General features: G+C 47.9%; 1 protein-coding gene across 5 annotated transcripts in view; it reads left to right on the forward strand.

The window, feature by feature from the left end:
- DNAJC6 (DnaJ heat shock protein family (Hsp40) member C6) overlaps positions 1 to 16,800 on the forward strand; it is a 39,577-nt gene that overhangs the window by 8,177 nt on the left and 14,600 nt on the right. For all 5 annotated transcript variants that reach the window (XM_021404467.1, XM_021404468.1, XM_021404469.1 and 2 more), the window contains 4 exons: positions 10,746 to 10,896; positions 11,723 to 11,772; positions 11,875 to 12,023; positions 15,520 to 15,642. In XM_021404467.1, the coding sequence (XP_021260142.1) occupies positions 10,746 to 10,896; positions 11,723 to 11,772; positions 11,875 to 12,023; positions 15,520 to 15,642 (473 nt within the window). The remainder of the gene's footprint in view (positions 1 to 10,745; positions 10,897 to 11,722; positions 11,773 to 11,874; positions 12,024 to 15,519; positions 15,643 to 16,800) is intronic.

A 16,800-nucleotide genomic window follows, 5' to 3' on the forward strand; every position in this document is an offset into this window, starting at 1 on the left:
GGTCTCTTCACCGGGTGCGACCGACTGACCTATTTCCCAAAATCATTGGTTTTCTTTCGCTCGTCCAAAAAGCATCATCCAACCAAGGTGCGTTAATTGTGCTGGAGGATGCGGTGCATGCAGCGTTTTTATTTAATCAGGGAGCGGGGGACCAGATGGTCTTTGGGACTGGTAATGGGATGGAGAGCTCTTCAGCTCCAAATCACAGGTCCAAATTTTCTTGGGTTGCCAGCCTTTGGGAATACTCATCCGATAGCTCCTCAGCGAGCCACTGGAAAGAGCCGCTCTGCTTCTGGTTGCTCAGAGGTGCCCATCCCCACAAACACCTACAGCCCCTGCAGGGAGCTTCCAAAGGCCAAACCTTGGCAGGGAAATGCCTTGTTCAGTCATGGGGGACCAACCCTGTGTCTGTCCATCATAATGGGGCAATGTCGCAGGGATACCTGCGCTGCTCCATGAAAGAAAGGCGTGGGCCTGGGGCACTCCATTCATTGCCTTTGTTTTAATGTGGTAACCTCCTCCAGAGGGAAATAAATCCTCCTGACCCGTGTCTGGATTTGGGCGATGGGAGCCCTACCTTGTATTCTTCACACGTTTTCTCTGATATAACGAGAGTAATGTTTTCTTCTTTCTCATTGCCTTGTAAATGTGCTTTCTAGAGTTCTTCTTGAGGCTGTCTTTGTTATTTTTTTTTTTACTTTTTTTTTTTTTTTTTCACTCCGGGACTTTAGAACTGCATTTTAATTTACTGCTATAATATCTTTGCTATGGTAGCTTGCAGTAATAGCGTGTGTCAGTAGATTCTTACTCACAGCAGCCTGCCGTGTTACAGTTGTTTGGATCCATACACTGGCATATCCACTGCATTGACTAGATATTGCGGTCGGTTTAACCTCTATCATTAAGGCAATTATCTGAATGAGTTTCCTAGAACTTTCAGAACCACTCACCCCCAGCCAGGCGTGGGCTCACGTCAAGTCACAGCTTTTGTCTGGTGTCAGCTCGCAGTGTTATTTCAGCGTGGCTGCTGCAGTCGTTCTGTTCTGTTTCTTCAAGCCATGCCGCTCCCTGCTGAGCCAAAAAGTGGTGTTTGTGGATAGCCAGACAATACCTTTATTTACGGCTTCCGTGCAAAATTCGCCCCTTCCAACAGTTCAGCTGCAAATACAAAGACATCCCCGAGTGCTAATTGTACTAACACCCTCAGTCTGCTTCTGGGATGCTCTGCCCTTAAATATATGGGGCTGGGAAGCCGTGGTTAAGGAATCTGCTTCACGCACTTGATGCACTTGACACCCATGGCAGTGCCTCTCAATCTGCCCAAATCTTATAGCCGCACTCTGGGCAGCAAGGAGCCTCAGGCCTGGTTGTGTGGCCTTTGAGTTGAGTTTAGAGCGTTTTTTTTTGGTAAATTTAGTAAATTCATATATTGTGCATATAAATACATTTTTTGGAGGCTGTCTAAATCTTCACATGTAGTTCAAGTATCAAGTGCGATGCTCTGTCTAAAATGTGAATTCTCAGCTTGTATCCACCTCGTTCGTTTAAACACTGGCTGCTGGTAAGTGACAAATTATCAGGCCATAGCAAAGACGTTTTTCTTTGTCAGGGGTGAAATTGTAAAAGCTTCCAGAGCCGTATCCACACCTCAGGTGTGCTTATGGCTTCTGGTCCTCCAGTAATTGAACTGTGGGGCAATTTATCTCTAATGCTGTGTGAAGATGTGCCGTTCTTGGGGGAGATTAGGTGGCAGTATAAGGGAAAGATGGAGCAATGAGATAGCTGTGGTTTTGGCTTATTAGTAGCAAGGAAAAAAAAAAACACTTTTTTTTTCCATAAATGGGGGAATATATTCAAATGGAACATCTGAGAGTCTTCCACTGGTGGTGACAAGGTCTAACTTCACTTGATGGGCAGCAGCAGAGCTTATTTCAGCCAGGAGAAGAGATGTGAGACCCTGGGGGGATGAGGGCTCGGTGATGTGATGGGGGTGGCAGCGATGGAGGTGGCAGAGCACTGAAGCCTCTGCACCCAACAGTGAAGTCCTTGGGGCACCCTGACCCAACCAGAGCTCATTCTGTGCATCCCTCACACCCAACCTCCTGTACCTTCCAGGAGCTCGGTTGTGTTATTTTTCCTTCTGGTTGTAGATGATGGTTTCGTGTGTGGCAGAACAGCTGCTGCCTCTGTTACCACAATGACTGGGAGATGCCTTGAGGGGTTATGGAAGTCTGACTGGTGAGGAATGTGCTGAAGGCAAAGTGCTGATGGCTCTGGGGCAAATTATGGGTTGGTTTAACTTGTGTGGCTACACCAGCTGAGGCTGCAATGACACAAACTCATGTGAGCTGAGAAAATGGCCCCATGTTGCTTTTTTCTCTTTTTTTGCTTTTGGCCAATTCGTGGTGTGAGTCCTCACAGCACTGTCTGCCCGCCGTTGCTGGCAGCTGAGCCAGGAAAACCACTCCCTGGTCTGCAGGTCCGGTGAGCACCTCTGGCTTCTGATGGTTAAAAGTTCCACTCCCATGGCCAAGGCTGTGCAGGATCATTAGGATAACCTATATAGGTAGGAGGTGACCATTCCCATTGCTGAAGGCCCGGCTTGGGGTACCGGTGTGCTCAGGCAGTGTAAGTGGAAACTTCTGCCCTCATTTGTGCCTTGCTGTCAGGGTTGGTTTTGGCTGAATGGAATCAGGATCTGTCCCCACCAGACCAGGCTGCCTAGGGCCCCAACCATTGCTGGGCATTATGGAATCACAGAGTTGCAGGGGTAGGATGGGACCTCAAGCGATCATTGAGTCCAACCCCAACTGCTAGAGCAGTTCCCTACAATAGGTCGCACAGGTGAGCATTGAGATGGGTCTTGAGTATCTCCATAGAAGGAGACTCCACCACCTCTCTGGGCAGCCTGTTCCAGTGCTCAGTCACCCTGACCACATAGAAGTTCTTCTGCATGTTAGAACAGAACTCCCTATGTTCAAGTCTGAGGACATTACTCCTCATTATACAGCTATGCACCACCGAGAAGAGCCTGGCCTCATCCACTTGCCTCCCACCTCCCTGTAGAAATTTATAAACATTTCTCAGGATCCCCCCTCACTCTTCTCCTCCCCAGGCTGAACAGACCCAGGTTACTCAGCCTTTCCTCAGGTGGGAGATGCTCCAGGCATCTTACATTTATGTTCCGTGAGGCACTAACACTCTGTGCAACTTCAGCATGTTCCTGTAGCTGCTGAGTGCTCATCTCCTGATGCAATGCTTTTCACAGCCCTGTCACATGTGCTGAATGCTGAATAGTAGCAGGGTCACGGTGCCTAGGTCCACTCTCTGAGGGACCCATGCAAAGTCCATCTCTGATGGAAGTGCAGCTCACACTTCCCAAAATCTGCAGGGTTCGGGGATGGAGGAGAGGTGAAGGGAGGGTTGTGCTGGCAGGGCACAGAACACTGCAAGTCCAAAACCAGAATCCCAAGAAGAGCATCTGCATGGTTCTCCCTTTGTCATTTTAACCTGTTAATTTCTGAAAGCGCTCAGAAGAAGCTAGCAGTGGAGGTTCAATCGATTCTGGCTTTTGCTGTGGCATTCAATCATGCTTGCTTAGCAGCTTGCTGCGTGCTGGAAGAGGAGGAGGGGGCTCTAGGAAACACAGGGAGATGCAACGTGTTACAAAGGGAGCCAAGCCTTTCTGTGCTTCCCTGGGACATTTACAAACTCCCTGATCTACAAAATGGCTTTGGGACACTCAGGGAATAGCCCGGCTTGGCTGCAAACTTCCTTGGGCAGCGTGACTGCAAAAGAAAACATTTTACATCAATTGCAAGCATTCCAGTCGAGGTTTCTTCCGCTGCTTCACACCTGCAGACCTGACCTCTTGCACATTGGTGATTACTTTTCACTGAGTCAGGAGAGAGACATCTCCATGTCACTGGCGTGGGGACAAAGGCCGGCGCTGACAATGTGGTCTTGTCTTCTTTTCTCCCCGCGTTTTTGAACAAGGAGCTCAGCTTAATGGTGCCTTTGTTTGGTTGTGTGTTTGGGACGCTTGAATGGTTTGGTGTTGGCAGTAGCATTTTTTTTATTTTTTTTCTTCTTCTTTTTTTTTTTTTTTTGACAGAGGGAGAATGTGAGTTGGCTTTGAAGAGCAATTTCATAGTTGTGCTGAAATTTCAGCTCTCCAGCCTCCAATGCATTTGGTCACTGTAGTATAACTTTCATAAATAAGGGAAACCATATAACAAATGGGGAAAAAAAATCCTAAGGAGGGGGTATTCTTTCCCCTCCCAACATCACTACTCTTAACTGATGGAACAGAAGTCCCTCTCTTCATTGCAGTCTTACATATTGCTTTGTTAATGGTACGAGCAGTATTCGTTAGTTAATTTCTCAAGCAACAGCAGAAATAACTTAATTCTTAAAATCTCTGTGAAGTTTACGCTGAGGCAATCTCCAATGAACCTTAAAACAGCAAGCCTTGTGCTCCTGCTTTGTTACCTCCAGAACTCTATCCAGAAGGATGCAGAAGGATCTCCTGGGCTCCCTCCCTGCTCCGGGCAGCCCGGGGCTCTGAGCGCTTCTCTACTGTGGCCCGTGGCCCTGTCCCAGCCCACGCACAGCAAACTGAGCACAGAGAGGGACGTGGTGCTCGTGGGAGGAGGAATGCAGCTTTTCTTTGCAGCCCTGAGAGGGAGGCACCAGCGGATGTGTTGCCCAGCATCAGCAGAAATGCACTGCAAAGTCCCCATGCCAGCAATCCCTTGTGATGAAGCCCAAACCTGGAACCGTTCAAAGCATCTCCTTTAGGAGCCTCGTGGTTCATAGACTCATGGCATGCTTGGGTTGGCAGGGCCCTTAAAGTCCACCCAGTCCCACCCCTGCTGTGGGGACACCTCCCATTGCCCCCTCCCTGGCCATGGGCACCTCTGGGCTGAAGGTTTACATGGGTGCAGTGCTGGAGAACTGCAGGAAAGCTGCAGTAAGTGAAGAAACAAACAAAGGAAACAGCCACCACAAACAACTCTTCCCTCACTCGAATCAATTATTAAGATGCCTCAGTCCCACAGCCCATCCTCTCCCAGCTTTGGCTGCTGTGCTTGTACGCTCGCGGCGCGGGTGTTGCTGTTGGGTTTTGCAGATGAACACTTGAGTTTTAAGATACCTGTGCTCACTGTGGGAGGGAATCTACCGCGAGCAGGAATCTGGGGCAGCACGTGAGGAGGGGGTGGAAGAGGCTGGTAGCAAAATATTAGCAGAAGCATCAGTCCACGGGGCCTCTGTGACTCCAAGGAGCTTTCCCGTGGGTTGTGCAGGCAGCAGTGCCTTCCTTCCCAGTGCTGCTGGGTGCCTGTGCCCTGCTGCTCTCTTCCCCAGCCCTTTCTAGCCCCCTGGCAACCCACACTGTTCCTTTGATGAAGGTGGGGCAGGCCTGGCTCTCTGTGGTCATGGCGTGTGTGAGAGCAGGGATGTTTTGGAGTCTGTGCTTCAATGCTTATGTGCTGGGAGGAGTGGGGAAGGTGGCACAGGGCTCGGGGGCTGTGGTCTACAAAAACGCAGCTGGCAAGTGAAGCACTCCGTCCTAAATGCTATTGATTGTCACTGGATGCAGAGGAGCCCAGATATCCTCAGGTAGAGACTTGCTGCTTCCCCCTTGAAACAGGAGCGTGAACTTGTCCAGTAGTGTCTGTGCCTTGATTGCAGTCTCTGTGTGTGGGGATGGGGCACCGTGATGCTGCGGTGAAGCTCCTAAACCCACTGGAGCCTGGGTGTAAAACACGTCCTGCCCAAGGCAGGCTCTGCTGAGGGATGAACGTGACCAATACAGCGTCGTGTTTTGCTGGGTGCTCCTTAAAAATAATAATTAAAAAAAAAAGCCACAACAATTCGGGCATTGTTGCTGAAGCCACAACAACAGCGTCTCAGCCTCTCTCAGATGGGAGCCTTTACAAGGGCCCTTTCTGCCCAGCTCAGGGTGCACTGTGTCTCTGGCTCCCCACTGTGCCCCACTCCATGTGGGGGGAGCGACAGGCAGCCCCAACCCCAAGGGGAGGGCTGAGTGCTTCCAGAACACTGGGAGGGGGCCATGTATGAGGCAGCTACAAGCTTCATCTCAGCATAGGGTCAGGCTCTTGTGGCACCATGGAAACAGAACACAGAAGAGCATCTGATGTTCCCAAAGTTGCCCCCATTGCTTTGGCTTGAAGGAGAGATGAAATAATGGAATTATGGGATGGTTTGGGTTGGAATGGACCTTGGTTTGGATTGTGCCAGGGGATGGTCAGCTTGGATACAGGGAGACATATCTTCTCCCAGAGAGCAGTCAGCACTGCACAGGCTGCCCAGGGGGTAGGGGAGGTCACTGTCCCTGGGGGTGTTCCAGAGCCATGGGGATGTGGCACTGAGGGACATGGGCAGTGGGCATGGGGGGATGGGCTGGGATGGGCTTGGAGAGCTTGGAGGGCTTTTCCAACCTGAATGGTTCTGTGGTTCTAAAGGAGGCACAGGCAGCAGCTCCCTGAGCAAAAGGAGTGTGACCTTGGAGATCGTGTTGCATAGCATGGGCAGGCTGAGGTGAACCTGCTTTCTTTCCTATGGTTTCATGTCTGCATTTTGTCTGCCCTTGGCATGCAAAAAAGGGTTTGTTTACTCTTGCTAAGTAACCTGCGACACATAGCACTTAGCTGTCTGATCCTCCATTTGCAGACGTCTTGCTTTCACCTCCCGCTCCCAAGCCAAGTATTGCTTCATCAGCACCGACTGACAGAGCCTTAAATGCCTCTTAAATGTCGGCTCGATTCCTGGCGGGGCTGGAAGTCACAGCCTGTGGCTCTTAGCAATGTGGGTTGCAGGGGGGTCTGGTGCTTGGAAGCCCGCCATGTGTTTCCAGTGTGCAATTCTTGCAGGGAAAGCTTCCATAACAGGGAAGTGAGCAATGCAGTGCCATCCGTCAGCTGTCTGTCCGTATGCAGGTTAGTTCTGTAGCGCGGCTAATAGACTCCTGTTGCTGGTTTTTGTTGTGCTGAGGGCAAACAGATTGCAGAGGGGCTCTTGGTGGCAGTCAATCTCTTCTGGTGCAGCAGCTGCTGTGGTGTTTTGGCTGTTTGTGCTGGGAGAAGTTCTCCTGCACTGCACATCCTTTTCCTGATGCTCTGAAATTAGCTGGAGAACGAGGAGAGAGCTGAAGTGCTTTAATTAAAGTATCGGTGCTCTCCAGCTCCCATCCATGCTGCATGAGGCTGATGCTGTGCAGCAGCTCCTTCAGCTGCAATCTGTCCAGATGTGTGGAATTCCACCCAGTGGCTGCTGATGAGAGCGGGCTGTGGCAGAACGCTCCTGTACAACATGCTTGAGATCTGCAGGGAGGTGCAGCAGGCTGGTGCTTTGGTGGTGGCTGCTGAAGGTTTATCCTGAGCACCAAGCAGTCCCTTCCTGGGGGAGGCATTAGCTCAGAGCAAGGAGCTTCAGCTGTAACAAAGCCAAACTCCAGTTCATCAGCCGAATGGAAGAAGCCAGATGGACAAGGGGGGAATGGTTTGAAGCTAAAAGAGAGGAGAAGGGGAGATTCAGGTCAGATGTTAGCAGGAAATTCTTCCCCATGAGGGTGGCGAGGCTCTGGCACTGCTGCCCGGAGCAGTGTGGGTGCCCCGTCCCTGGAGGCACCCAAGGCCTTGGATGGGGCTTTGGGTACTTGGTCTATGGATGGTGTCCCTGCCCGTGGCTGGTGTTGGGACTGAGTAGGCCTTAAGGAGCCTTCCAGCCCAACTCATTCTATGGTTCTATGATTCTATGAAGTTGTCTCACTTCCACAACGCTCCATTGGCCTGAAGCACATCATGCAGAGATGATCGCTCCCATCCTCAACCAGCCAACGAGAGCCAACCTACGCACCATCTCAGGTGTGCTGTGCTGCAGTAAAAGCCCAGCGTGAACTATTCCTTCATCGGGAAATGAAAAGGCTGCAGTTAGCGAGGGATCCCTCTGAAACCTGTGCCATGAATACAGGTCAGAGGCGTGTCTCTGGAGCCTGCCAGGGAATGTCCCGTAACTGGGTTAATAGAGAGTCCTTGCTGCATAAGGAGCAAGATGCACCTCATGCATCAAAACTAATTCTCCGTAACAAGGCTTCTAGACAGCAACTAACACTGCTGGAGTTAACTGAGCTGCTGTGTGCTAACAAGCTGAAAGCTTGGAAAAGCTGCCAGTAAGTCATGTCCTGCCCAAATGGTGCTGATCTGCAGATCTGTCCGGGCTCCAAGGGACGGCCAGCTCTTCCCTTTGGACCCACCAAGTGTCCTTGCAGCCCGGCTCAGGGTTGGGGGTCTGCCTGTCCCGGTGCCCCCATCCTGCAGCTCCTGCCTGTGGAACCACTGGTGTCCTTCAGAAGGGTCTGCAGGAGCTCTGAAGGTCCCCATTCACAAGAGGGACTTAGCACAGAAATGTTCTATTCAGCAAAATCTGCAGCAGCGGGCTGGTTTTTTTTTTCCTTTTTAATCAGATTTTTTGGCTGTTCTCGTGGGTTTCTGCACATGCTGCCAGATCTGTGCGCTAATGCATTAACGCTTTCTGCTCTGCTGCTGGGTCCCATCATTCCTTTGCACATCTTTGTGCTTTGCGGGTGATGCTGCCTGTTAGGAGGAGCCTTGAACCTATTTGCTTTGCTCCTCTGTGTAACAAAGACCGTGTCATAGCTGCTAACAGAAAGGCAGCACTGAGGGTGCTGCTCTGACCCAGGGACTGAAAGATGCCCAAGCAAATCACAGCACGGGGTGCCGTGCCGAGTGCTGCTGTGTTGTAAGCTTCCTCTGTAGCTCCACAATAGCTGAACGTGTCTTGTCTGTGTTGGTGATGTAGCACAGGTTGCGCTTCTTATTTAGCTCTGCTCTAGTGCATATAGTAAACTTGGAAGTAATTGCTGTTTTTGCTGTTAGAAATAGAGTGCAATTCTCATTTCCTAAAGATTCTAGGTTTCCCACATTTTTAAAGCCATTCTGTTACCCTCTTAGAGTGTTTCCAAGGATAGTGTGTCCAGTACCCACTGGTCCCCTGATCTCTTTGCCCCCGTTTTCCTCATTCCAAGTTCCCATCTTTCTCCCTTCCTTTCTTTTACAAGTTGACCTGCAGAACTGATAGCACCTTCTGAACATCGCTTCTTTCCTCCACCCCCGAGTCTCCTAACGCAGTATTGTGAAAGCAGAGTGTTTGAAGAGAGATCAAACACCGATTCCTCACTTGGAAGCCAATGAGCTACTTGTTTTTTATTTTTATTCTTTAATCATACTCGAAGTAGATACTTAGAAGTGGTTTGGAAAGGAAATGTTCCTGCGCTTTGAGAGGGCATCTTCTGCTCTGAATCAGGCGTGGTACTCTCAATCTTTTTAGGAGTGCAATAAAGAGGAGAAGCTATTGCCTCCAGCATTCCCAGTTTGCATGTGCATCATGTGCACGTGGATCACGACCACATCACCATGCATTAAGCACCCTTTGTACGCAGGAGAATAAGTTACATCGCTTTACCAATGGAGTCTCCATTTAACCAATATATTCTGTACTGGTATATCTCCTCTATACTCGATTCCATATTTATTGATATCTCCCTCCTTGTTTGAGAGAGCGATTGCCATTTAGATGGATTTGGTGCTCTACACAGTAAATCAATGGGGTCTTTCTTAGAGGTAGCATTTTTCAAGTTCGTTAATAGTCTTAATGCCCCTAGAATATTTCTTCTTGTAGTGCAGTACGTCAATAGTGGGCATTCTACAGAACCAAAGGAGTTAGAGCTGTAAGGTCCCTCAGCAAAACGTATGACAAGCACAATCAATGCCACCAACCTGCCTTAACCTTGACAAATCTTCTACTTTTCTGAGTACTGGAGTAATTAATGATAGCCAGGAAGTTCTTGTTACATCTTGTCCCATGGCTCTGAAGCAGGACAAGTGTTTTCAGACTTCCTGGGTGCTCTGTGAAAGGCAGCTCTTAGTGGATGCAATCTTGCTTATTAAAACGACCTGAGAGTGTGGCACGCCTTTCCATAGGCTGCTTGTTGCAGCAGTTAACTTTCTGACTGATCTGACATAATAATGAGGTAACAAATGTATAATTAAAGTAATGTAGTTAAAGCTTGCTATGATCAAACAGTTGAGTCCTAGTCATTTAGGTAGCCAAGAGTTTTGTTTGTAGATAGTAAGCAGTTAAAAATACAATTCTACTGGTTTGTGTCCAACAACTCAGCTCTACGATAGAGCAAAACCATGTTTACTCAAATCTATGTTCAACTTATTATACTTTACTTTTCTAAGAATGATTTATGCCGTTAACACAGCAGTGGCATATACTAATGTCTCATTCTTGTCCCTTTGGAGGTAGTTATTGGTTTGGTCTTGGTTATGCACTGAAGAGCTTTGAGTTGTGTTGAGAGGTGAGGGAGCTTGACTGGTGGATGTCCATCCCGTACCGGCACCAGATAGCCAACCTACGCGCAGTGCTGAGAGCCGCTGATGGATCCTGTGCCTAGCCAGCAAGAATGTGCCCTCTGCAATTATACTCAATGATCCTGGTGGTCCCTTCCATCTCAGGATATTCTGTGATTCTAATCTCCGGAAAATCGTGACTTTAATAAGTGAAACTACTTTTGCCCTACTCAGTGTGTGACAGTGAGTGTAAATACATTCGGTCAGAGTAGAGCAATGGGTTTGTTGGCTCTGTGAGTTTGTTTCAAACAAGTGATGCTGGGTTTGGTTCTGTTGTATTTGAAGGTGCCTCATCGCCGGACATGGAGTCCAGCTATGGAGGGGGCTTGCTGGATATGGTGAAAGGAGGAGCAGGGAGGCTCTTCAGCAATCTGAAGGATAACCTGAAGGATACTCTGAAAGATACGTCTTCGAAGGTCATGCAATCTGTTGCCAGGTATGGTATGGCTGAGGCTGGCTATTGCACGTAATACCACTAGCTGCAGTGCTAGTCTGAGCTGCCATCTTAGCTAGCACAACAGCTAACCAAATGAAGGTGGAGGGGAAAATCACAAGTGACTTCTATAATTCTGTCTAACAATTGGGTATTTGGCCTCAAGGAAGCAGGAAACCAAAGCAAATATCTAAGTTTTGTAATAAATGAGCATCAACATCCAGAGATCTGGAAAATGCCTTCCCCATGGCAGTGGGGCACTCGGGCTCTCATTCTTTTGTTAACACCTGTGGAGTCCTTCTGCTCAGCCACTGCCTGAGCCATTTGTCACTGAAAGTTGGCTTGTGTTGTACGTGACTCCGTGTGCTGATGTAACTGTTCCCTTTGCTAAAGCCACTTCTTGAGCTGAAGAAAGGGCTGAGGTGACTTTGCTTTGGTCAGCTCTGCTGGCAGTGGTCCCTGTGCTTTGCGCTCCACCATCTTCTGAGGAATGTGGGACTACAGTAAATTAAAGACATGTAACAGATGCAATTCCTCAGAGACTTTGATACGTGAAGTGCTTAATTGCTAGAGATTTCTCCTGAAAACTGGCACTGAAAATTAATGACAAAGGGGAAAAGGGACTTTACTGGAGGTCCATTTAAAAGGAAGACTGTAAACTATCTACAGCTTCTGCTTAAAACATAAAGATGAAGTACAAGTCATCAGTTCTGAGATCATTCTCTTCTTTGCTTTGAAAGTGGGAAAATGCTGTTTTCCTGGTTCCTGTAACGGGCTGTCTTCTGTAAATATATGTGTAACATTTGTCTCCTACTTTGTCTCCTTTTAGTTACACCAAGGGAGAGCTAGATATTTCGTACATTACCTCGAGAATCATAGGTAAGTGCTGCTTACTGGGTAAATAAAGTTTGTAACACCTCCGGGTTCAGAGGTTCATAAGCATATAGTGGCGCACAACTTGGCTTCTTCTTATGTTTCTAGTGATGTCTTTTCCGGCTGAAGGCGTTGAGTTGGGATTCAGGAACCACATTGAAGATGTCCGGACATTCCTGGATTCCAGACACCCTGACCACTACACAGTCTTCAACTTGTCACCCAAGTACTATCGCAGTGCCAAGTTTCACAACAGGGTGAGTGTCTTCCAAGGGATTAACAAGAGTGGAGGGGAAACTGAAAGATGGCAAAAGATCCTGCTCCTGTCTCTCCTGTCTGTGGCAGAATGTACTAAGATGGAGAAGGAATTATAGGTGTTTCTAAGCTGCCATGGTCATTTCTGGGTTTTAGCTGATACCCAGGGTTGCAGGGATTAAAGAGATGGAAAGTTCAGGGATTAAAGAGATGTGTTAGGAGCCTGTGAGAGCGGCATTGTACTGAGCTGGGCCTGTGTGCTCTTGGCTCTACACTGGTAGATCCCCATCCCTGCAGACACCCAAGGTCAGGGGATGGGGCTCTGAGCACCTGATGGAGCTGTGGATGTCCCTGTTCATTGCAGGGGACTGGGACCAGATGGCTCTTAAAGGAACCTTCCCACTCAAACAGTTCTACGATTGCTGTCAGAAGCTGCAGCAAAGAAATAAGGAGTAAACCCTTTAGTTCCTCACGCCCTTTCTCCTTCTGAAGCTCACCTTTGTTAATGCACAGACTCAAGGGTATGGTGTGGGGTGCAGAACTTCAGTGTGCTTCCTAACAAACAGCCAAGTGCTGGCAGTGCCTGGAGCAGAGTATAGCCATGGGTCACCATGCGAGATCATCTGAGGGGGGATGAGGGCTTTTTAGGAGTTTGAAGATGGCCTTGCAAAGCTTCTAAGTGCTTTGAAAGAAATGATCGATAGAGAAGGTAGTTTATTTCCATGTTGAAGAATCCTCCAGTTGTGCTTAGTCAAGCAGGAGGACTTAGCAGGCAAAGCATGGGGCTGGGAACTGGATCCAAGGTGCTTTGCTGGCTTTTTCTATAGCATATGACTTTTAAAAAATACACCTCCACTCTCTGTCCCACTTTCCTTCTCCAAAACCAGAATGGCATACGGGAGCAGCTCAAGGCTCTGGTTCATTAATGGCTTTTAGAGGATATCTCTACAAAATACTGCTGTTGAAATGCAAGATTGGATCTAATCTTTCAGAAAACTTCCTGTTTTTTCCCCTCTCCCGCAAGGGAGTGATGATTTTCTTTTTCCTGTTTTTCATTAACTCCAACTAAAAAGGCAGCATCAGCTGCAGGGCTGAGCCCTCTGCCAGGGTGAGTCCCACACCTCGTGTTGGCAGCAATTGCTCTGATCACTGATAACCACTCACTTGAAGCAGATTTCTCGGTAGCGATCAGTAAGCAGTCATGACTTCAAATACGAAGTCGTGAAGTAAATGAACAAGAAAGGCTAATTAACAAGGGCTGTAAATCTTCAGCCTTGCTTGCGTTTGGTGCATCGGTGTTGGTGAGAGGAGACAAATCTAATTTTGACAGCTCAGCATTAAGCAAACCCATTGGTATTTTGGTTGACCTGGCCATTACTCCTCCATCCCCTGTACTTTGTCTCCTACCCTTCCTATGACTTGACAGCTACTTTGTATGTCACTCTTGAAGCTTAAGTGCTTTGTAAGCTGTTGCCTTCACACACCAAGGAAATGATGTATCTTTTAATAAAGCATTCTACTTTCTGGTGATGAGCTGGGAAATACAGACTCCAAGTATCTCTCAGGAAGATGAAATGTGCAGAACAAAATGCATGAGATGAGATGAAACACAAAACAATTGTAAACATGAATTTGAACCTCATCTTTAGTGGGGAACAAGATACTAACAGGCCATGAAGGAAGTGAAATCATATGGAAAGTATCTTCTGTTTTGGACGAGCTGAAGTTTTGAGAAAGACGCTTGTTCTTTGAACTGAATGGCTTCTTAATTCCTATCTCCTTCAGAACTCCTGTTCTCTAAGACCAAAGCAGGTCACATTGTGCCATGGCACTGGAGGGAGATGTTGGTAAATGCCCTGTGGGGCCGTTCTCTGCCCCGAGGTGGGGCATGAAGACCTGAGTGCCCAGCCCAGTGTAGAGGAGAGGGAACACAAGCAGTCAGAGCTCTGATCTGGTTGTGCTCTGCTCTGCTCGCTGCCTGGCAGGGGAGCTCACATCTGCTGGAGAAAACGTGAGCAGTTTGAGAACATATAACTCTAGCGTTAAACAAAGCCAAGTTTTGGAGTCCCTGCAGGGTCACGTTCCTGGCTGTTCCAGCCCCACTGCTGGAGTAAAACAAGCACTAGCTGCATATTTCCACAGCTCCAGTAGAGCTCCTGTTACTTTCTGTACGGTTGCCTTTCACGAGAGTTGCTGAGGTGATATTTGAAATAAGTGAAATGCTGCATAACATGCTTTCAGTCTCCTAATTGCCAACCAGAAAGCAGACGTGTAATTATAGACAAAGTAAATAAATAATTGTGGACGGTTGGGAAATGTGTATTATTTACTTGATGAGCGATAATGGCTTTTCCAGATGCCTGACAGTGCTGTCGTGAGGCCTGTTCAGAGAACCATCAGTGGAAAGGTCACTGGTCATATTAATTCTAGCAGCCACTCGCAATGTGTATTTGGTGTTTTGGTGGTCCGACTGCAAGAGGATCTCGTGCTGCCAGAAGCATGGTGCTGAAGTGCTTGGGGTTGGGAGGAGAACTTTGCCTGATAACACAAAATAGTTGTTGGGCACCTAAATTGACCTTACAGCATTGGTATTTCTGTATTCTGTTAAAGAACGGAATGAATGTTCATGATCACCTCGTAATTCTTGCAGACAATCCCCCTCCTGCCCCCTGGTTCTCTTCAAGTAGAATCCAAATGTCAGCTGAGAGAGAAAAGCAATCCTTTGTCTTAAACGCTTTTTTCTCCTTTAAATTTCTCCTAGCCAGAAATGATGTTTAATGGAGACATTTCAATTAAAACCGGATGAAGCAGGGATGTCTGCAGCAGGCTATTTGACGTGCTGTTTGAGACTGCAGAGGCTGTTCTTGAGATGTGTCATGACTCAGAGCTGGTATATTGATGAATAGTAACCAGGCATGCTTCAGAGTTTGTGGGTTTTCAGCTCTAAGAAGTCATTCATTTTTCTGGCTCGTATCGTTAACTGCGCTTACACAGATACCACATTTATTTATTTACTTATTTATTTTAAACAGGAGTTTCCCTTTCATCAATCTAATTTCCATCAAACAGGGCTTGAACGTTCTACTGCGCTGAGAGCAACAGATGCTCAGTATCCTTCACAAATCAGGGCCGTAGTTTCTGGGGATGACTTGTTCAAAGGCTTTTGACCAGGCTCAGTGTGCAGCTGTGAGACTGGAGCGCTGCGGAAGGCCACTCATGATAATCTGACTTGGAATGTAGCTGTTAACAAAGTATTGCCAATGACAATCCGTCAACACCATGCTATTTAACTGGGAATTCCTCTTTGTTTGTCCCTTCACAGCTCAGCTCATGGAAGTCAGGGATCAGAATTATGTATGAGAAGAGATGGAGTAGGTTTCAAGTTTGTAGCTCTAGGTTGCTGAATTACATGTGTTTATTGGTAGGAAGCATTTGTAGAAGCACGCACTGCTTAATACTCTTATGAAGCTGGCTGTGCTCATGGTGCAATTCCTGTAGGTATCCGAATGTAGCTGGCCGGTACGACAGGCACCCAGTCTGCACAATCTCTATGCTGTCTGCAAGAACATGCACAACTGGCTACAGCAGAACCCCAAAAACGTGTGTGTCATCCACTGCATGGTAAGTACAGCAGAGAGCTACCGCATTTTCAGACCCGTGAGTCATAAGTCATGTTGTGTGTTGCAAATCTAGCGTCTGTGGGCAAGCAGGGCAGCAATTTCTAAAAGAAGTGTGATCAAATCAACTCCCATAGAAAGGGAAGCAGATGAATAGAGGGGAGTTCTGTTTAAGTCTAAACCCGAGGTTGTTAAAGTCTCTTGCGGTGACTTCTTGTCAGATGTGGCTGAAGATACGCAATTGCTTCTGCCTTGCACAGTGCACCATAGCCCATGGGCTTCTGAGCCCCCATTAAGGATCGTTCAGGATGGGAACACTTAGGTCTGATGTGTGAGGGTGGTGTCATTCTGTAGGACTAGCTTGTAATTTACCCCCAGACAACCTTTGATGTTGACCATAATGCCCAAGAGGACAGTTCTGTTCTGTTCCTGGGGCCTAAATTAAATCCGGGAGGCTGTCAGCCCTCATCAGGGTACATTTGGAAGGAACTGAGGAAATGGCTGATCCCAAACTGCAAACCTCACGTCTGGGTCTGGCAGCTCCTGCCTCACATAATGCAGCCTGTGGCTGCAGAACATGACTTGGGCTCAGGCACTTGGTGGCTCCGGTCTTGGAAATGTAGCTCAGGAGTCAAATGACTGACTTTTGGGCAATGAACGTCAGGATAATGCTGTGAAGGGCAGTGAGTCCTTTCGAACATTTTCTCAGGAGTCAGGAGAAGCTCACTCAGTTTATATGAACCCGAGAGATCCTTTCAGAGGCAGCTGGCTAAACTTGCAAAGGCAAGCAGCCTGTTAACCTCAGGTAGATGCTGGGCCTGGGTCACCTCTGCAAGGCAAATCCTGAGGGACAGCTGGAGGCAAAACATACTGGGCATGGAAGCAAGTCTGAGCCATCCTCAGCTTTGGCTGCTTGTGGATGTCATCTTGGAGCCAGGCCACTTGCAGCTCACTGAAGTCTCAGGCTGCAAATTCATTATGGTGCGGTCTCATTACGAGACTTTACCAGAGAAATTTGTAATTTTTTGTAACAAATTGTTATTTGTGACAATAATTTTTGTCACAAACATTATTTTGTGTGACTTAAGGGAGCGTGGAGAGTGTTTGGGTGGAATTAGAAGGCTGTCTGTTACTTACGCATTTCTTCTCTGCCCCACTCTCC

Source organism: Numida meleagris, chromosome 7, assembly GCF_002078875.1.
Source record: "Numida meleagris isolate 19003 breed g44 Domestic line chromosome 7, NumMel1.0, whole genome shotgun sequence".
In the NCBI taxonomy this organism is placed as follows: Eukaryota; Metazoa; Chordata; class Aves; order Galliformes; family Numididae; genus Numida; species Numida meleagris.